Source organism: Bombus impatiens, unplaced genomic scaffold (assembly GCF_000188095.3).
Source record: "Bombus impatiens unplaced genomic scaffold, BIMP_2.2 scf_0312, whole genome shotgun sequence".
Lineage (NCBI taxonomy): Eukaryota > Metazoa > Arthropoda > Insecta > Hymenoptera > Apidae > Bombus > Bombus impatiens.
This window is the reverse complement of record NT_176731.1, coordinates 49121-72447: the sequence shown is the minus strand read 5'-3', so window position 1 is coordinate 72447 and position 23327 is coordinate 49121. Positions and strand designations below refer to the sequence as shown.

Sequence of the window (23327 nt, the reverse complement as noted above, 5' to 3'; positions counted from 1 at the left end):
GATCAACTGCAATCTTCGCAGGATTCATCAGTACGATATTTACAGTGGTTAATAAATGTAATGTATCCAATTAGTTAAAATTTAGAGTGTAAATTTAGTAGTTAGAAGATTGGAAAAACTTCAGAGTGAGGCGTAGGCCGTTCGCGATTAAAAGTCTTAATGGAGTTATGATAAAATAGAGTTAAAGTTGGATAGTGACGAGGTAGAATATAAAAGTCCTTCGTTAAGCGAGCATTAGGTCATCCCTGCTCGAACCTTGAAATGAACGTGGAAGAAACTAGGTATTACTCCTCCCCTTCCGTTACTTTCCTTTCCTCTCTTCTTTTTTCCATTCCCTTCTTTTCCTCTACGTCCTCGCACTCTTCTCCTCATTCGCCCCTTCGTTTCTTCTTCCTTTTCTTCCCCTCTTTCTTCTCCTTTCGTTGTCTCTGTTTCTCTTCATCTCTCCGTTTCTTTCTTTTTTGCTTGTAGCGGCCTATGGCCGTAAAGAAAGTTCCAGGATTTAAGCGCATGTGTTGGCCACATGGCCTGCGAAACGACGTCCGAGGCCAGGGCGTCGTAGAAGAAAAAAGACCCTGGCCAGGACGTCGTAAAAGAATAAACCCCGGGACTTACAAAAATCTGCAAGAGTCTTCGGCAAGAAAAAGACCGTTTACCTACCCCGGAAGAAGACTTTCTTTTTCGGCCACCTCGGCACTCTATATAAAAGGAAACGAGGAAAAGCTGGACACACAGTTAGAGACAGTGGCACCCGGAGTGACACGTCGCGAGTGCCGAGTGAAGTGGAGTGGACGTTGAGCACACGAAGAACAGTACAAGTACAGAAGCCCAGGTAACGCGCACTGATAAGGCTGTCATTTTCCTGATATTAATAAACTCGTTGTTAAAATTAATCTGCGGAATATTTCTTTGGCACCCTACACGTCCTACCATCACCTCATGCTATTTCTTTCTCCATTTTATTGTAATCATCACTCGTGATAAACCAAACGAACCGCCATAACTCGTATTATTTTCTTCTTTTCTCCTTTTCTTTTCATCCTTTCGGTACTTTCTTTCTCTCTATTTCTTCCTTTTTTTCGTTTCAGTTCCTTTCTTCTCGCGATCATCACACGTGATAATCCGAAGAAACTATCGTGAATCGCATTAAATCCGGTGCGTTTATTTTTTGCCAGCGATCGTGCGAAAACGAGTGAATGTGATTGATTGAAAACAGAAACTTTGAGGAACGCGCGATGAAACATCGTAAAATCTAAGTTTCTCTGGTTACACGGCGTAGCAGTGGGACACTGGGCTCGTCTGTTCAACAAACGATTGCTTAATCACTCGTTCAATTACTCGAGACGTTCAACAGTCGACTTTCACAGTCGCACATTTCAACGTGCTTTTCCTGCGGCAAAAGAGTACGACGGAATTAGCGGAAATTAGCGGAAATTAGCGAGATTCCATTGCGCGATTTTTCACGCCGCCGTGCCGGATGCTGGCACGTGGCCAGAGCAGAAACAGCATTTCTCGACCGAGTAGTCAGAATCTTTTCCGCCGAATATCTTTTTCTCCGTCGTTGCGACTCGATTCTTTCGTCCAATTTTTCCCAATTGCGTGTCCAATTGAATTCCCATCGCGATTACGCGAATTCCTATTGGAGTTTCTAATTACACGATGTAACTTTTTCGATGTAACTTTTTGGGTAATCTAAATCGTGTTGAAATGCACAATTATGTTCTTCTCGAATTACAATATGATCACAGTGGATGAACTTTTTGACAAGTTAACGATCTGGCGGGTAAGATTGTTTGATGTTGTTGTTATTTATAATTATTTGTACTATGATCGAGAATCCTATGTTGTCTTCTTGGAACAGAACTTTGATGATACTTATTCACCATAAGCGAACATATCTAACATAACTATCTCGTTCTATGTATCTATTTATTTCCCATTAACATTAGAACTACCACACCAGCCAAATTGACTGGTTTTACAATTTTTTTTTTAAATTTCTACTTCATGATGTAATGACTTTCGCAACGATATCTAAAAGAACGATATAATGAATTTTATTTTGTTTTTTATGTATTCAAACTAAAAATAATTTTGTATCAAGGCTACTTAAAACGAATGGTACTTGTCAAAGTGTAAAAAGGTTCTGCAATCTGTTTGTCGAGCCTCAACTAACCAATTTCCTCGTTTTATACAACTTGCCACACGTTTTTTAAATTTTTCCACGTATCATTCGATATGATGATATCAATTATCAGGAAAATTCCAGATCCATCGTTAGATTGCTAGATGCTAACGCTAAAAATGCCCCAGCAGTCAAAACGACTGGTATTACAATTTTATAAACGTGTCAACTCTCGTTTAGGTCGATCATGGTCCCAGATGGATTAATAATACCAAAAATGTACTACATAACATGCAATTCCTTCTGCAAATAAAAATAATAAATCCAAAATATAAAATCATTCTATTATTACGTATTTTTTCAAGACCAATCATTTAGACTGGTTCTTGGTAGAAATAGCTCCGTGTTAACTATCGATAGTTGTGTTAAAGCGAAATTTCGCGATGAACTGCGGGTTTTTCTGCATTTATAGGAAATTCGAAAGTGCAAAATTATAGAGAATTCACATAACATGAAAAAATATTAGCGATCCTTATTCTTATTTAACTTAATTCTCCAAACATACGAATCTGTATAAACCATAATGTATTGTATAGAATTACCCCTATGCAAGGAAATAACGTACTTCAAATTTCATATTTTCATTCTTAGACGTCTGAGTAACAAATACTTTGTCATAAACCACGTAGTTCTGACAAGTTACGTCCTTTCACTGAGAAAGAAAATTTGCAAAAGTGGAAGATGGTCCGGGGAAATTTTGGAGAAAGACGACGCGAATATGTGGTATGATTAGAGTTCGCCAGCGTTGAAGAGTTTAACACCTTGCACGCGTCAGATTCGCGGTCCCCTTTGTTCCACTAAATTGGATTTCGATATCGACGACCTCTGCACTCTAACGCTGCATCAGGAGAAAAAAAAAGGCATCGAGCCTATGTGGCAACTTTCGTTCGTTGATTTGATCGTCCGTTGGAAACGAACCTTCGATTCAGCTCGTCGATTATCCTCCATCTAGCAGACTGACATTTAACTTTACGGTTTACAATTTTTTTCGTTTCTGCTCGCGTATCTCTGTCATCTTCGTGATTGTTGGGTCTCCACGTTGCTTCGTTTATCGAGTTCTTTCACTCGTTCGTCTGTACGTATGTTTGATCTGTCATCTATTCTAGGATTTCAGAGGACAGGCAGGAGCGACAAAATTCATGATTTGAAAAATTGTCAGTAGCATCGAATTGAAGTATCATCTATGACTTTTTAGAAGACGCGTGAACTGGCTAATTAGTCGAAACTCTAAACCCAGCATAGAAAATAAACTAAAAATCTAAAAAGCGATAATAAACCAATTTGCATGTACGAAATACCACTATGGGGGACAGCAGCAATAAGTCACATAAATAAACTATAATCGCTACAATCGAAGATACTGAGGACAATAGTGAACGCTCCATGGTATGTCGGAAACGAGGATATACGCAAAGACTGAAAAATACCAACGATCAAAGAAGAAATCGGCAGCTACGCAGAAAAATACAAGGAAAGAACGGCGGCACATCCGAATCAGCTGGCTGCTGAAGCGAGCAAAACTCTCATAGAAAGAAGACTGAAAAGAAAACACCGCATTGATCTCATTAAAGAAATAAAACAGTCAAACTCGAGGATGGTATCCTGCTGGGGGTAGCCATCCACGTGTTATCTAACGATTAAGTTAGAAAAATTTACCAAATGTTCAGCTGGATAAATTGTAAAGTACAAATTATAAATAATAATACAAAAAATCTATGACTTGTTATTCAAACAGTAGGAATTTTGCTTCAGATAAATAGATTTAATTGATAGGAGCTTGTTTAATTCATATTTGTATCGACTGTTGTACTACATTTATTTACATACAACGTTAACTATTAGAATAATTAACACACTAAGCACTTGACCTGGGATAATTTATACATTTACGCTTAATATAGGCATTCTGTGAATTCTCTACATAAATATCAATATTACATACCATTTCCTACACGCACTTCGTTCTTAGGAAAAAATACTGCGGTTATCATTCCTCTATTGGATCCATTATTTATTTATATGTTTGTTTATCGTATGCTTGATTTATTCACATGTTCGACGTGTTTATTCGCCTGCGGTATACGTTTATTTATGTTTATGGGTAATATATCAGCTGGAAATTGATCGTTGCGTATCATCAATACGATATGAGTCTCTCAGAAGCCAAACTGATTAACTCCACTTTCTGTTAATTTACTTGTAGCAATCTTTTACGAATATACATATTACGTGTGTTATACCAAGCATTTTGTCTGCAATGAAGGAAGCTGACGATTGTCGATTGACACAAAGCACTAAAGGTAAACGTTGAAACACTTCCGTGAGCCAGTGCAAGAACACGATTGATACTCGATCCTTAAGAAACAAATGTGTATCGTTATTATACGAAAATTGCATAAATAGCAGAAAATCGATTCGGGTAAATTAAAAATATAGTGTTTGTCACGTCATCATTTTCTTCTATCCTTCGATTTACCCAGTTGTATTACCTTCTGGATAGCTCATATACCGAACGTGCTAACTGCTAGAGTGTACTTTTAGGGAAAGAAAGAAGACGAAGACACAGCTTGGTTTTTCCAGAGACGACTACAATTAGTAGTTTTACAATTAGTGTCTTTCCTTTGGTAGAGGAACGTGGTCGCGGTGACAAAGCTGATTTGTCGCGTTCAACAGCATGAACGATTGTACGAGATGTAAGCTGCTTTGCCAGCCAGCCGAGTTTCGATAGAGCTACTCGTATTTCCGTAGAGAATCATTATCGACGTGGAGGAGTGCCAGTCGATACTCGATGGGGCGTTTCTCTTGCATATCTGGCCGGCTAATGGCGGAAATATGCGATCAAACGGGCCAACACAAACGAACTACGCGAACAAGATCCTAAGTTCTTGCCTAATTGCGAGTTCTCGGCGAACATTCTTGTCCGAACGGGTAATCCGTCTGTGTATGGTTGAGTTTCTCCACTTCGAGTACCTTTTGCCGAGTCGATCGAGCAACCCACTGCTGCGCTCGTTCAAACGGTCACGAAGCCCCAACTAAATGCGAAATATTTGGATTATGTATCTGGAGTGGAAACTACGATCCGTGACGCAAGATCATGGATGCAATATTTCTGCAAAGATTAACTGCGTGGATATAAAGGAATTATGAGTGACCAAAACTTTCATTTGATACAACAGTAGATAAAGTTAGATTCTGACACGGAAATTTTGTCCATACTAAAAACCGTTACTATACAAAGTATGAATGTTATACATGTTCATTCCTGTAGTTATTTATTTATTTTTGTTTTTCATTCTCTCACTGGACTCCTAAATTTTTTGTAAATATAATAGTATGTAAAAAGTATTACATGGATCGAAAGAAGATTCGTTATTCTACCGACTAACTGTTTTAACGAGCCCAAGTTGGTCGATTTTTAAAGCACTCATTGATATATTTTCTTGATAGTATAAGAAAATGTGAAGTTCGAACGCCTGGGCGGCCGCCTGTCCTTCGTCACCTTCTGCTATGGGAAAGAGAAAGCCTCCAACACTTAAGGGTGTCATAAATTAATACTTTCATTGCCATGCCGAAGTCATATGTTTCGCTCAGGACGCCATGGGAGTATTTTTATTATTCAAAACATATAATGGAAAAATAATAATAAATTGATTATGTAAGACAATATTCTTGCCCAATGTACCGTTTATCTTATTAGTGGTCATGGGTGACCCAAAGTGGCCCCTTGGTAACAGTTGATAGCGACATATTGTAACAAGGCTTCGTTTGTTTCAACAAACCATTCGCATTCGTTATTTCGTCGTAAGCAAAACGTCCAGAATATATTGTTGAAACGTATAGCAGATATTAGTGAACAATATTTGCTCATTCTATATATAATAGTAAGGTGGCGAAACAAGCGTGACATTTTTATGATTTCGACGAAACATTCAGCTGAAATGGTAGAGGTCCGTAAAAAAAATTATGTTTGTGATAAACCAATGGTAGTGGTAGATTACAACAGAGGAAAATGTGCTGTAGATTTACGAAATCAAACGATAGCATATTCTACACCACATAGAAGAACCCTCAAGTGGTATATAAAATTAGCTTTAAAGTTATTGTTAAATACATCAATTTCAAACGCGGTGATACTCTATAAACAAGCAACGAAAACAAAAATCAAGGTATCAGCGTTTAGAATGCACACAGTGCATTCATCAGAGCCGTCAAATATACTTATTCGACGAAGATTGCGACACGAAACGCAGAAGAAAGAAGGGCAAGCGTACCTGGCACGAAAATTTTGCAGAGAGTGCTATAAAAAAATGTTAAAGAGTTAGGATCAAAAATTGCTAAGAATCGGACCAAGAAGGTGACCACCTATCGTCCAGATTGTATGGATGAGCCACATTTATGTTTAAAGTGTTTTAACACAATGCACCCTTAGATGCAAGATTTGTTCTCATTTTTTTTATTGATGTTCTAATAAAAATGTTTAATTGCTCAATGGGGCACTTTTTATTTCAAGGTATTTTCCATTTATCATATTCAAAGTTCCCTAACTGTCAATTTTCATTCAATTTTTATATTTGTAAGAAGTTCAAACGCTCCGGTTACCAATGACCAACGTGGCAGTCAGTGTTAAGCTGTCATCCGCATGGTGTGTGGGCTAGCGGTGCCGATGTTTTGCGATTGAGACGCCTGAAAACGCGAAGCTCTAAACGCTCGCAGCAATTGATTGCCTGGGTTCCGTTTGCTTCGGTTTTAGCAAGAGACAGCGAAGCCACTCGAGGCTGTCGAACGCTATGTCCTGTTCTTCGCTAGCGCACAGGTTAGCGCGCTTTGACCTTCTTCGCGGCTACGACGCCGAGGGTACTCGATTATCCTTTGTACAATTGGTAGTGTGGACGAACGTCGAAGTAAAAGCACGCGAGTTCGAATTTACAGAAGGTGGTGCAAAACGTGACTGTGTTGAACTCGTTTCTAGTAATTTCTTACAACGAGATGTTTTCACTATTCCAGACACTGTTTTGAAGCGTAAACTTCGTGGCATGTAAAATGTGGAAAATATTCAGGTGTCTGCCTGTCTCATACTTGGAAAAATTGGACTCGTTATTAAGTAAAAGCATGTTAGTCTTTTGGATGTACTATCGAAATTTCATAGAAATTTTATAAATTTGCAATGACGAATTTGCAAGTATTTTCAATAATTTCGGGATTTTTTAGTGATCTTTTAACGTACAGGATGGATCAGATAAATGCAATCACCTAAATATCTGCATCATTTATTGTCGTATAAAGAAACTTTGCAAGAGAAAATTGCACTATTTCAAGGAGCACGTGTAATATTGCAAATAAATCTTCTTTATGATTATTTTTCTATGAGATCTCGAGGTTTACCGATATTTTTTCATTGATAACCCTATGTTTATTTTTGGATATTTTCGAAGAGTGTGAAGAAGAGTTTAAAGATCTACTGGAAAATTCGAATCATCGTTTCCACATATTTACGTCTGAATGCATTCAAATTGTACGCGATATCTCGATGAACGTGGCATTTCTCGGATTACGCAGCGCGCTGATTCTTCACGTTCGTATCCAAACATAAACATTAATTCCTATTGCAAGCGATAAGGCAGTAGATCATCTACAAAAAAATATCATTAATCTGGAGGTTTCGTAAAAAAATAATCAAAAAAGCTATTTCTAGTATCACATGTACCACACGAAGCAGTGTAACCTTTTCCCGAGAAACTTTTTGTATGCGCCAACAAATAATGCAAATATTTAGATGATCTCACTCAGTCGACCCACCCTGTATATGGACAAAAATTTCTATTCTGCTTTACGCTGTATTTTCTTTTTTTTTTTTTTTTTTGAACAAGTTTTGTACCGTAACGTCAGTAATTCTAATGCTAATTAAAAACCATTTGAATAATTTCCAAGCTTCGAAATAAATCACCCAAGAGATGATGGATTTTCTTCTATTTACCATAATAATTTTGTTTCGCTAAGTAATTAATTCTGCTTGACGATTCTAATCAGAATTTCTTGAATTAACGTTAGATTCACGGACAGTGAGATTTCCCGCGGAAATCTCGATTCATGGGTAAATCTGTATACAGTGCAAATTGAACTTCTTAATGCATACTATTGGTGGTGAATATCCTAATTCTAGCGTGCATAATTAATAGCATATATTAGAGGAAGAGGCGTGACAGAGCAAATTGAATTCTCTCAGTAGTGGGCAAAGTGGAGATTTGAGGTCGATCGTGACCGACACGGAATAGTTAACCATGTCTGGCATGTTCAATTATAACTCACGACTAGTGATCCGGCAGAAAGGACGAAAGCGTCCTGCCATGTTACCAACAGCGCATCTCTATGTCTCTCCCCCTGTCTCTGGTGTTTCGTCTAGGAATTTATAGGAATACTGTTCTTCCTTCAAATGAAACCTTTGAGAATTAACTCGTGTTTTACTGCAGAATTTAATTATTTATCGATTGCTATCGCAGCGTTACAAGTTCGTAAACAATTAAAAATACAATTTTAATATAGAATAACACTAATTTGAAAAATATTTGCTCCTAGAGAATATGTTCAATTTTCTCAAATCTCCTTTTTTAAACCTAGGATGTCTGGATGATCGTTTTATTTATAACTGATGTACAACCAGGAAGTATGTGATTCTAGATGAAAATATAATAAATCGAAAACATAGAATAATTTTTTCATACGAAATTTTGTTTTCGAAGAGATTATTTTTTCATATTTCTATTTCTTTTAACATTCAGTGAAGAATAGTAAAAAATGGAATACAATCTACCATTACATAGAATTCTAAAAGAAAAACGCAATCAAATTTCCATTTAAATAACGTACATTTTTTTACCAACATCGTATCTTGTAAGAAACATTTGTTAAACGAAGACTGAGAGAATCTGTAGCGGCGTCATTTGTTTGCAACTATACGCTTTACGGCCCTATGTAAACGAAGATTAATTACATTAAATTGTTTCAAGTTTCCGTACAACTCGAGCGTCTTATAAAGAGATTAATTACTCAAAATTATTTTCTAGTCTCTTTGTCTCTCTTTGTCTGTCACCTTATCGCAAAGAATTTAGTGATTATCGACGAACAAGAAGGCTCGAATTACATCGTTGATCGCTTAGTTGGTTCAACTGGATGTTATTTCCTCTGAGGTCAAGATGGTCCTGATGGACCTCTTTCTCACTCGGTGAGTTTCGTGGATAAAAGCGAGCCAGTAATTTCGCTCGATCAAAGAATCTCCCTTGCTATTTATATCCATGTGTGTCATTCTGCAGTGTGCATGTGCACATAATAGAACGAAAACGACACAAATTGTACTTACATGATGCACACAAATCCTGTGATAGACGAATGAAAAATGCGAAAAGAGAGGATCGTTTAAGCAGACAGATTATCTTCGCATTACGGGAGAATAAACTCATCGATGGTAAAATGGACGAGAAGAGAATTAACACTTGGACTACCACACCAGCCAAATTGACTGGTTTTACAATTTTATTTTAAAATTTCTACTTCACGATGTAATGATTTTCGCAACGATAACTAAAAGAACGATATAATAAATTTTATTTTGTTTTTTATGTATTCAAACTGAAAATAATTTTATATTGAGGCTACTTATACCAGTAGCAGCCAAAATGAGTGGTACTTGTCAGTGTAAAAGGGTCCTGCAATCTGTTTATCGAACCCCAATTAACCAGTTTTCTCGTTTTCCACAACTTGCCACACGTTTTTCAAATTTTTACCGCGTATCATTCGATATGATGATATTAGCTATCAGGAAAATTCCCAATCGATCGCTAGAAATACCACAACAGTCAAAACGACTGGTTCTACAATTTTCTAAATGTGTCAACCCTCGTTTAGGTCGATCGTGGTCTCAGATGGATTAATAATACGAAAAATGCACTACATAACATGGAATTGCTTCTGTAAGAAAGTAATAAATCAATAAATATAAAAATATTCTATTATTATGCATTTTTTAAAGACCAGTCAATTTGACCAATTATGGTAGAAATAGCTTCGTGTTAACAATCGGTAGTTGTAGTGTTAATTAATGAAAACGGGTAAGAGAGGAGAAAGAAAAGAAGATGTGGATATGAAGGAATCTCTTGCGTAATATTTGCTCAGGGCGCTGGCGACGTAATCGTGAAAGGGAAATAAATATAGAAGTGTAAGCTAGCTCGATATAAAGGATCGTTATCCTGGTACCGGATAACGATGTATACTCGCCTTTCACGGCTTCCCCCGTGGTTGATGCGCCACTCGACAATCCATCAGTCAAGGAACATTATCAGCTATCGCTTCGACTACGATAACAACCCTTATTCTCATAGTTTTATCATTGCGTCCGAGACTGTCATCGTAAGTCTCCCTAATAACCGATTATTATTAACGTTATGTCTTGACAAACATTGAAAACTATTCTCTGTTAGAACCTTTGTCAATGGATATCAATGATACATTATGTTTATATTATTGGAGTTTGGGAGTAAACGTGACCAGTCCATTTTGTTGATTTCTTAGTTCTGATTTAAATTGGTGTCAATGATATTTGATTAAAAGTAAACCGTTTATTAAGTTCAAAGATATGGTAGGTTGCAAATGATAATAGATCAGGATTTTGAGAATTTTAATTTAGAACTTCCATAGTTAATACAATAACATTATCTATAGTTTCACAAGTAATTAAGTCGCAACTTTATTTTCGTAGTAGACATAGATATATTTAACAATATTTACAATCTCAATATAATTATATTTAGATTTCTAATATTTTTATAATCATTATAACAACCTGAATATTATAAAAATATGATGATTCTTCTGATTCTTTTCATACGGATAAATTAGCTAATTTACTTGCTTTAAAGTTTTCCACGTGTTGATTATGTTAATTTCATAGTTGTTGCAGATTATATTACTCGAGTATTCACGGCTGAATATTTCACGCAGCACGGTGGTTAAATTCCAGACGACAGTCAAGAGTTTAAAGTTACGTTGTCACTGAGGCTCGGATATCAAATTCCCGAATAAAAAGATACAAGTAAAGAGTGACAAGTTGTTTAGCAAACATTGATGATTTAAAATCTAGCAACAAAATGGATAACATCGTGACATCGTTCTGTTGCGCGTTTACCGTGGAACAAGAGGCTAGTAGAAACATTCGCTTTGAAAGCGAAACGTCTACAGGATTTAGCGTAACCTTAGCAGCTAAAATCAGCGAAGTGAATTTTTAACGAAACTATTCGAAGACCACGAAGGAAGACTCGATGAGTCATAGTTTTCGTGTCTTATAGCGGAGTAGATAATTTTAAAATTCAATATGCTGTCAAAACTGCCTTTTGATTGACGTGAGACTAATTGTGTTGTTGATTTTTTTTTACAAAACATTGTGGTTTAATAAGTGGATACAACAGAATATTTACTAATAATTCGTTCAAAATATTTTTAAACAATTTGGTCGAAGGTTTAAACTTTTTTATTCGTATTTTTAATCGTTTATGCTCTTCTACTGATAATGCGTAATGTGTTACCAGATTTTTGTCTTTCTTTTACCGATATAAAATCGAAAAGTGAAAAAACAGCTATTGTACAAACAAATTCACAGACATTTACAATCATTTTCTCTTCGGAGCATAACACTGGATCTCGAAAATTGCACATTCGTTCATTTTAGATTTCAAAATTCTCATTCATTGTTCTGGTATTGAACGAGTGTTTAAAGAATTTTCAGAATATAAAGGATTACAAAATTTAGATCTTCGAGTAAACGGACAGTCACTCTTTTGAACTAAATTGAACTAACAATGAATTTCCTAAACAATGATGATTTATTTACATATAACTACCATATAGCTATTACGATAAAATCTATGAAATTTATTCCCAGACATGGTACAATATATCGCATATTATTCACTGACATGCGCTAAGCTATGCGCGTCTAGAACGAAGCAACATATAAAGCTGGCGGATAAGGTATAATCGTTACCTTTGACGGAAAATCTCGTGGCCATAAAAGGTAAAGTCACCGGTCTTGCTGTGACTTGATGCCACATTTCATACAGTACAACCGCTTTTAATACAACGACAAATATGCAATCGATATAACTGTATATGTGAACTACACGCAAAGGGTTAGAACGTGTTAGTATGCATCGAGGAAACACGCGTCCCATAAAATCCGAAACTATTCCTGTAGCTATTACAGTGGGAATATGTCTGGGTCCACGGGAACAGGTGCGAGTTATTGCGAGTTTATACCGCACGATGTGCTTTACGTACATGTACTTGTGTTTTCGCACACACTGTTCACGTTTTCGCCCCCAAATCGACGCTATCACACTCGAACGTGCGTCGTTTGGTCCAACAGGGATCCAAATTCGTTTTATTTTTCCTATCGACAAGAGTGTTATCGTTAAAAAAAATATTGACTCTTGACGATTAGTTAAGCAAACTATGTTATTTTATCGACAGAACTTACTATACTATTATAGTATAACTTATTCAAGTTTCCGTGTAAATACTTAAATTTCAGTGTATTTTGCATTTATTTACAAAATTATACGAAACATATGTTGCTATCAATAATCAAAGCAAAATAATTTGTCTCGCTTGCAAAAGTTTGAAATTGCAACGTGTAACGAATTTGGAGAGAAACTCCACTTAGAATTTTGTTTGATTAGAAAACTTTTTCCTCGAAATTCTACATATGAAGATACATATTGATAACAATATGTATATATATTCTTAATATTTTGCTTATATATACAGGGTGATTGGTAACTGGTGGTAAAGATATTTTATTCTATATTCTATATTGCAAGCCAAATATTGCTTCTAGGCGAAAAAAGAAGTCGAAAATGTAGAATAAAAATTTTTCGTTTGAGGCTTTGTTTTCGAGAAAATCGACTTTGAATTTTCGTTCGGTACGCGTGCACTTTATCGCATCTCGTTATAACGGATCTCACTGCAGATCGTTTTCTCGATTGACGTTATTTTTTTTAATTTAAACAATTTTTTTTTTAATTTTTCCATCGAGGCAACGATCTACAGTGAGATCCGTTATAACGCGTACCGAGCGAAAATTCAAAGTCGATTTTCTCGAAAACAAAGCCTCAAACGAAAAATTTTTATTCTACATTTTCGACTTCTTTTTTCGCCTAGAAGCAATATTTGGCTTGCAATATAGAATATAGAATAAAATATAGTCGAAAATATAGAATAAAAATTAGATCCGTTATAACGTATAGAAGTGAGATCCGTCATAATGAGACGTGAAGTTCACGCGTACCGAGCGATAATTCAAAGTCGATTTTCTCGAAAACAAAGCCTCGAACGAAAAATTGTTATTCTACATTTTCGACTTCTTTTTTCGCGTAGAATCACCCTCCTTCCGCTTGTGCCACCAGTTATCAACCATCCTGTATATTATATCTGTAGCGGCACATGAGTTAGAGGATAATTCAAATCATGTTGTTGTTTTGCCTCGGAGTATCAAGATCGGTGGGATACACGTAATGCAAGAATGAATAGACAACGTCGAACAAAGACGAATTTGAATTTTCCGACTCTCCTCGACCAGTATAAATAAACGGACGCAATCGTAAGGAAGAGAGTTATCCGTTAGTCCTGCGAATCAGTTATCAACCAAGTTATCTAACAGTTATCGATCAGTATGTACGAGTATCTATCGAGCATTTATCGAGTATTTATCAGCGATTTTATTTTCCAACTTATACACTGTACGAGCGTTTCAGCGAATATTGTCCGTATGCTAATTTATTGAATTATTTTTAAATATATTCGATGGTTTCAACAACGAGCAATCTCGTGCAATAAATCTCACGGTCAAACATTCTCTACACAAGTCCTCTATATATCCAAAGAGAAAATAACTAGACAAATATACGAAGAATCAAAAATAAAATAATCATTGCGTGATTATGTTCGAACGTGATTCAGAGACGTTTACTAGAGAATTGCAACGATTATTTGGTTACGCTATTATCCGCCTGCATTCTGATCGTTTTATTTCGCATGAATTCCGAGGTCGACGAAGCGGAGGCAAAATGCAGATTGCGAACGCATTATTTCGTGTATCGGTGGAAATTTAGTCGACGCGCGACTACTTTCAACGACTGTACGAAAAAATGTAAAAAAAAAAAAAATTGTAATGAAATTACGTCGTGCTCTCGGAATTAAAGCTTTCAAGCACGCAGCGTATTACTCGACCGTTTGCCACTTTGCTGAATTTTCGTGCTATTGCGATGACGTTGATTCATCCAATTATTTTCTCTGTTTCTTTTTTAAAAACGCGCACGTTTCATGAATATCGTCCATCCTCCGGGAGTATTTCATTCACGCAACTAAGAATAGTAAAGCTAAAGATTAAGTTGAAACTGACCAAGAATTAATGAGAACCGTTTGACGTTTTCAACAACGTTTCTTTATTTTTCTCTATCATCATTAGCCGTATCGTTCTTTTTCCGGCGACTAATTTATTCTCATGTTCAAATGACACAGCGATAGCATCTTGATACTTGGCCGAATTGTCGAGGGAATATTTTACAGGTAACGTAATTTTAAAAGCTTCGGTAGAAGAATTGATATGGTAATATTATAAGTTGTGGATAAAGAGAAAATCTAATAGAGAAATCTTTATGCTCCTATACGTTACGCTATTGTATACTCGTAAGACTTTGAATGATTCACAATAGAATTCTTTAGGCAAATATTGACGTTAGGCACCGTTTCTTGTACTCATCAAAGAAAATGCACTTTCCCACTGCCAATGAATCCTTCACAATATTACACATATTTAGTTTGCTGTATGCGAAATGTTCCATAATTATATTTAATAAGTTATATTTGTTAAATTTTATCCTTGATTATTAATCATATTTGCTATAAATAACGTAAATTCTTATAAGAGAGTTATGTAGAAGTTACTTTGATGTTTTAAAGGAATATACGAATGGTTACGGTTTTATTTGTAAAAATAGCATTTTCGTATGAATTAACTCAAAATAATTCTCCTATATGGCAATAATTTAATTTCCCATACAAATTGGTAAAGTCGGAAAGAAAAGAAGACGAGTGGGCGATAAAACCATAACAAATATTAAAGAACCAGAGTAAATTTCAAATTCAACGAGAAGATTGATTCAACGGTATAATCAATAGAGAATTTCGACTCAACTTACACCATCTGGATGATATTTCGGCGCACCGCTGGGCGTTGTGTTTGATCCGCAGAATTCGGTGAGGACATCTTGTAGCTTTCGCGCAGAATCTGAAACAATGAAGTTAAAAGCAACTGTGACTTGCCGTACGCAGTACCGGTGGCTTCCTGTTTACCGGAACAGAAAATACAATTTCCAGAGTAGCAATGCAATGGCCGAAGAGCGCATTGTGTTCTCTGCTTAGAATCTACAATGAAATTACGTTCGACCTCGTAGTTACGAAAATTTTACAATTCTACACATTTAATAAAAAAAAGAAAGAAGAAATCGCCACCCTATTAAACAACAATAATAATTAATACCTAACGATAACAATAAAACAACTTTAGCTTATGAAATTTCAAAAGATACGTGTTTTCTCAGTCGCGAATTAACGAAACGATCGAATTTCCTGATCAAAACACACGTTGCTTGTAGCTTCAAAAATAGCTAAACTACTTGCTTGTTCGTATAACGTATACATAGTCAGTGGCAGTATACAAGTCCTAAATGATTCATCCGACACTGATCTCTAACGATAAATAAGAGATACTTTCCTTCTTTTCTTGAAACTGATATCACTTTTTAGTTTCACACGATATCTTTTACAATATTTCTTCTACAAAACCTCAGTTTTTTGCTTGTTTCTCTGTTATTAATTGATAACAATTAACTGATTAACTGATGAACTCATTAACTGATTATTACAGGATAAGGAGTATCCTGTAATACTCAGGTACAACTATGTCAGTGAATATCGTACTACTGTAAATGATATAGATATTTGTTTATAAATATATACAGCAAGTGCAGTGCAATTTGTACTTTTTAACACATTGTTGACCGGCAATTTTACTGAAAATTTATCTCATGTCACCGGCTATTATTTCGTAATTGCATGTGCAAGAGAAACAATATAAATAAACTTTAATAAATTTTATTTATTATTCAACGTTTAATATTTCTTTTTCCTGTGATAAACAGTGTAACAATCACCTACGTGTAATGGTACGCAACAGCTTTTGCAAATATGTTTAGTTTCGCTGCGTTTTTTCTTTCGAAGAGCATACTCTGCACGCTCTAGTCGGATTTGTTTTTCTGCCAGTGACTATTTTTTCTAAGACGTGGTTTCTCAGTTGTCCGGAAAGCCCGAAGGATGCATCATTATGAGAAGCTGTTTTAGAAATTCGAGAAGCGTCAGGTGCAATGCTGCGTTCCTTGGAATCCACAGTTATCCATTCTCTAGCTATTTCCAGTAGAAAGTTGTTGTATCTTGTTTTATTTTTTGGCAGATAGGTCTCTGACCAAATAATAGATACTTTCCCTCTTTCCTTCATCTTGAAACTGATATCACTCTTTAATTTCACACGATATCTTTTACAATATTTCTTCTACAAAACCTCAGTTTTTTTCCTGTTTCTTTGTTATTAACTGATAACGATTAACTGATTAACTCATTAACTGATAACGACAAGGACAAGGAGTATCCTGTAATACTCAAGTACAACTATGTCAGTGGATATCGCACTACTGTAAATGATATAGGTATTTGTTTATAAATATATACAGCAAGTGCAGCGTATTTGGAATATCAGTTTGTTTAAGAAGAATAAACAATTACAGCACAGGATACCAAGAAAAAAAAGTGCGCAATATTATAAAGAAACTAATAAATTTTTATATTCCAAACTTTCAGTAACAATGGAAAACAAAAAGTATGTGAACTTTTGGTGTAAAAATAGAGAAAGGTAATGATTTTGTTATGTTGTAGACAATTTGAACTAGCGGTATTGCAATTTACCTTTATTATAAATATAAAAATAAAGAACAAGTAAATAATAAAATTATTTCCTCTTGGGATTTAACCGAGTAGAAAATTCACAGCATAGGAATAATTATCTTAGATAAATATCAATCTTATGTCTCAAAATTTGTTTGTAGTAGTTAGACGTATAATTTTCCGCAGTCATAACATATTGAATACAATGCAGCCACATTTCACTCATGAAGCACTGCAACCGCGTTTCTCCTCTCTTGCCTTCGCTGTAATTCACGTTGTAAAAGAGATACATAGCATTCTCGGTAAGTTTATCTTACGTATTCTGAATTAGCAATATCATATAAAAATCTAAAATTCCACGTCAGATTTTGTATCCTCGAAATATTCGCAAAATTGACATGAAACCATAGAATTAATATACAAACGAGTAGATTAAATGATCTTAGTATAAAGTTTTGACGTATTCTAATCACCACCACAGCGAAATAATTGCTGAAAACCATTCGCAATTTGATATTCTTTTACCCTGCAAATAGAATCGAAAATTTCAAAATTACGGTTAGTTCACAAATATCATTGGTTCACGGGTCATTCGCCCTTATTATTTGTGACGTTATAGATCAGATGACGTTACTAGTGTTTTAGATATTTTGGTATTCCAGATTACCAATAATTTCCAAAAACGCTGCACTCCCTCTATATGTTAGGTTGTTCGAAAAGTGTCTTTCTTTTACAACGATGCATTTTTATACAAACATGAAACCTAATCTGTCAAACGTTGTGATCTTTACTTTGATAGAACAAAATGGATTCGATAAAATGATATAAAACGAAAAAAGTTGTGCATCAGTTATTTCCTTATAAAACGAAAGAAACTTTTCGGACGACCTAACATTATACGGAAACCTGTGGTGTTCTCTGCGACGATTCCACGATCATTATAATTAACAGCTAAAGGAAAAAACCTCATGACGAGAACTTTCCGCAAACGAATACAACGGTACCGTACCGTATACATTTGGCTGAGCTTCAGCGCCTTATACTACTTAATACTGAAACCCATTCGAAACGATTAACGCACCGTGTGCATCATATAATTGCTGATACAACCTAATCAATGATATTGTATGGATTTTACCACCTTACTACCGTAGTGCGTAGCTGCTTAAATTCCAATAAATCCGCGTAGTAATTCTGACAGAACAGGTAGAGACTTTGCCAGTTCCACCAGAGGGAAAAATAATAGATCTGGCCAAATCAAAGGAAAAAGATATGGAATTTAGGGTTACACCCAGCTCGAGAAACCAGAACCAAGTATTGGGTTGGCGATTAAGTGATTGCATATTTTGTCAATACCATCTAATGACAAAATCCGCAATCACTTAGCTGCCGATCCAATACACACTGGGAAATCGCAAGACTGGGTCATTTGAGTTTGGGCGGAAGAAATATATTGGAATTTAGGCGAACGCTTATCTGTATATCTATTTCAACAATTACAGTCAAGTGAACAGACAGTGGAAATAAATATCAATGAAGTTTCGTTAAATATAGTTTGTTTACAAGAAAATGTAAATACTAATTTCAATTATTTACCCAATGATTGATATAAGGATATACAGGGTGGTTGGTAACTGATAGTACAAGCGGAAAGGGGGTGATTCTACGCGAAAACAGAAGTCGAAAATATAGAATAAAAATTTTTCGTTCGAGGCTTTGTTTTCGAGAAAATCGACTTTGAATTATCGCTCGGTACGCGTGAACTTCACGTCTCGTTATAACGGATCTCACTGTAGATAGTTGTCTCGATTGAAAAATTAAAAAAAAGAAATTTAAAAAAATTTTTATTCTACATTTTCTATATTTTCTATTCTATATTATTCCATCGAGACAATGATCTACAGTGAGATCCGTTATAACGAGACGTGATAAAGTGCAGGCGTACCGAGCGAAAATTCAAAGTCGATTTTCTCGAAAGCAAAGCCTCAAACGAAAAATTGTTACTTTATATTTTCGACTTCTTTTTTCGCGTAGAATCACCCCCTTTCCGCTTATACCACCAGTTACCAACCACCCTGTATATCACTAGTACCGGCTCGATTAAACTATGTTACATAATAATACCTACTTCCACTACCTATCCATTTATTGTTATTCCTGACTGTATACATATACCAATTTCTTCGACTATGCTTCTTACCGCAAACCGGTCTTTATCGATAGGATGCTTGACCCAGCCAATGAACAAACTTCACCGGGACGAATGTCAACAGTTCGTGGTGGTTCTGGCGTTGGCAATTAAAACGATATCGACGCAATATTACTCGGTTCGTGGAGTAGAGGCTGAGCTTTCGAACGAATAGCCAGGCATAGAGAAAAAAGGGACAGCAAGGGATAAAGGCGCGTTTTCGCTCGGTTTATTGGCCAGGTCTGGCCGCAAGGAAGAAAGAAAAAGCACGAGAGCTATAGAATAGAAAGACAATCGATCGGACATCTGGGATTCAGTTGTTTGCAGAGGAAACAACACCGATAAATTGACTAATAATAGCAGACCATTGGTCTAATCTACCAAACATCGATGTTATAATGCACTTAACGAGCAAGATATTTTTAGGTAGTCGGCATTTTCGAGGCGATTGACAAGAACTATGATGGATCGCGCACCAACGTTTCGCATGATTAACGGCCCCGTTCGGAAACTCACGTTTCCGCACCAAAATCGGGCAATTGGCTGTTGCTCTTCTCAAAAATGGCAAATCTGTATTCAGGATATTGGATAGCAATCGGAATTTTTCTTTTTTAATTTTCCACTTGTTACACAAATCGTTAACTTTTTAGATACCGTTGAGATTGACTGATTGAAGAACGAGTGGATGAATTTGTAATAGAAAAGTATATTAAAATGAATAAAGCTACAAGTATAAGTAACGCAGTATCGCAGACGAAAGACCTAAGAGATATCGGCTGAACCATAAACAATGTCGCGAGAAAGTCGAAGTGCCGACAGGCCTATCAATGTGTCGTCGGTCCTTCGATCGAATAGTTTCGTGAAAAAGGACTACATGACCTTGGTCAAGAGCAGATGCGGAACACGTGCGTGGTGGGCTTAAGAAAAGACAAAGGGGTGCTAAGGGAGAAAGACGAATTAACGGTGAGTGTTAGTGGAGAAGCCAGGGAGTGTGAATCGACAAGTCAAGGAGTGTGAGTTGTGTTGTCGAGATAATGTTGCTAATGTTGTCGACAGAGTGTGGTACGCGTGAGAGAGAGAGATAGAGAGTGTTGGATCCGTGGCGACGAGAGTTGAAAATGAACCATTGAGTTGTCTAAATTATAGTACGTTATTGTGATTAGTTCCTGTTAAAGAATCATCGTTTCCTGTTTAATCGACATGTGTACAATCCATTCATTGTAAATAAATCATAATAGTTTACGTTACTACGGTATAATGTATAAGTTTATGCTGATTCATATCCTTACAATACAATGGAATCGATAGGAAGCACGTTCATAGATTTATAGCAAAAGAACATTACCAAAAAAGTTAATCTTATAGCTTTAGCTAGAGAAGAAACATAAACAGAAATCTGTTTATTAGTTCCTTTGCCACTAGACCTTGCAACCCAAAACATAATGTATATTCAAGGGCACAATAATATGGACCTCTGCTTATTTAGAATATTTCTGCGTAATAGCAGTCTCCAGGCCACGGATGTACATAAATAAAGATGTAGAGTTTTTCTTGAAGTAGTTACTTCAACAGATACAGTTATTTCTTTATGTAAAAATATTCTCTGTCTTTCTTGTATGATGTATTGCATCGATGACACTTTAAATTGGCAAAATAATAAGTAGAAATGGTTAACTATGGTCAGACAAACAAATACGTACTACTTAAGCGCAGTTTTCTCTAAAGTGAATAACGAAGGCAATGTGGTTTATGATGTCAATGAAATAACGTAAAAGGTACTAGGTAATTTCGTTTGGCTTACACAAGAAAAATGCAGTTTCGAAATTTAAAAATTCTGAAGACAAACGTGTCGTGCAACGCGGCTGGAATAAATTCCGCTTCTTTCCAGCCGATGTCGCGTGAATTTCCATAATTCCATAAACAATGAACCCGACATTTCATGACTTTCAGTTGACATCCTCGAGATTCACTTTATTAGACGCGTTTATGCGTTGCAATCGTTTTTGCAATTTTACAATTTTGCGTGTTAAGTTTAAAAACATTTTTATTTTATAAGATGTTAGATCGTTGCATAAGTTTCGCTGTTTTTTTTTTATCAAAAATTTCATCAAAATTATTTAATCTTATCGGCAGGTTGAACGGAATTACTGAAAAGTATTATCAGATCAATTTAGAAATCCGAACCAGCATCGCACTGACTGCTCTTTCCTTGAACCTTGAACTTCACTTCTTCTTATATTTCAAAGCTGAATTATTGCAATATTTTCAATTGCCACATTGTTCATTTACCTCTTTTTACGAGGTTCGTAAAATGTTCATGTAATGTTCGAAATCTTCACTTGGGTTCTCGATTGCCATTCTTTCGCCACACCCTTAATCTTCCTAAGATTCACATCCATCTAAATGCAAACAACTCTTTTCATGCACGCAACACGAATGAGCAAACAAAGTAACATTTTTCGTTCGCTCGAAAGATAAAGAAACTGTATCAGTGCAAACTCATTGCACAAATAACACGATCTTTCCTTGACCAGCGTCGCTTCGGTAACAAAGTTTGCTAAACTCGCAACCAGCCGTCCGTTTCACTTTTTACTTACAAACTGCTAAATCCTGGAGCTGTTGAAATTCTGCCGGTGAGAGCTTATCCCAGTGAAAGGCCATCCTTACTTCTGGTCTTTGTCTCCCGCAGGACGAACGCCCAGTTGTCCAACGCTGAAAGTCGTCACCTGTAGATGGAAAGATATCGCTGGATTAGGGAAAGCTTTTCAATCCCATTGTACGCGAAGATATTGGCGCACAAAAGTCTCATATGCTATAAATTCACGTGATAAGGTCGACTGCTTTAATAAACAATTTCAAAGTTTCAAGTTCCTTGAATATTTTCAACATCTTTGCAATAATTTTTTCAAGGTTTTCAACATCTTTGCGATAATTTCTTCATAGTGTACTTTTCAAGCAAATGTTGCAAAGTAATATAATAATACGTAAAGCGTAACGTGCTATCTTTTTTGGCGGTCTGAAGACTAGCGACAAAGTACACTCGCGGCTACTTAACGTCCGCTTTACACGATAGACGAGACCTTTTTACCTTGCATCAACAACCATCGCTCAAGTTCGTTCTTTTCCTTCTGATGAATATTTCACATGTTTAAAATGAACGTTCAAACATTCATCCTAAACGTGCAACGCGCATTATTACACGAATAACTCGGTCGCGATTATTCGATAAATGCCAGCTAATTACCTCGTAAACACGCTCGTTCCAACGCTCGCTGTAATTTGTGCAATAAATGCTTCACCGATATGAGTTGTAATCGTTGTAATATGTGTAATTGTAATCGTATATATGTAGTCGTAAACTTGTAAGAAATTCTATAAAAACGACATTTTTTACTTCTCTCTTATTTTTCTCTCTTCTTCGGAACTTTTATTTGTAGAATTGTATTTTTCCTTGAATTTTCCAGGTTGGAAACTTCGGCTACGGAGCTTCGTAAATTTAAGGACCACCAGCCTATAAAGCATTTCACTTGAATATCCGTTTTACCTTCTTAGAAAACCTGTCGCGTCCCTTCCTCTCTCTCTCTCTCTCTCTCTCTATTCGCATCAAATGGAGTAAACTGCGGTCCTCTCGGACCAATTTTTGACGACGCGAGACGTGCATTGAAAACAAGGAATCCAGATTTTTCAAGAATACGATTCCCTTCAGCTTTCCACGTATGAGTTCCTCGAAACATACACTGATCGACTGCGTATATTAAAAAGTATAAAAATGCGATGTTACGAGTATTATTTTTTAAAATTTAGGGTGTCTATAGAAGCTGCTCAGAAGCCACATTCACGTAACTTCGTAAGTTGAAACGCAGAAAGACTACAAACACAATTTTTTTAATATAGAATTTACTATTATTTGTG

General features: G+C 36.0%; 1 protein-coding gene across 2 annotated transcripts in view; it reads right to left on the bottom strand.

Annotated features, from left to right (window-relative positions):
* Nucleotides 1-22137, bottom strand: part of LOC100742594 (diacylglycerol kinase 1) — a 71778-nt gene extending 49641 nt beyond the window's left edge. Inside the window, exons 1-2 of one of the 2 annotated variants that reach the window (XM_012384885.3) lie at nt 22013-22137; nt 15430-15518 (exon numbers count right to left, since the gene is read on the bottom strand). In XM_012384885.3, the coding sequence (XP_012240308.1) occupies nt 15430-15518; nt 22013-22076 (153 nt within the window). In that variant the 5' untranslated portion in view covers nt 22077-22137. The remainder of the gene's footprint in view (nt 1-15429; nt 15519-22012) is intronic. The other variant, XM_003488965.4, reaches the window with a different exon arrangement.
* Nucleotides 22138-23327: the final 1190 nt, after the last annotated feature.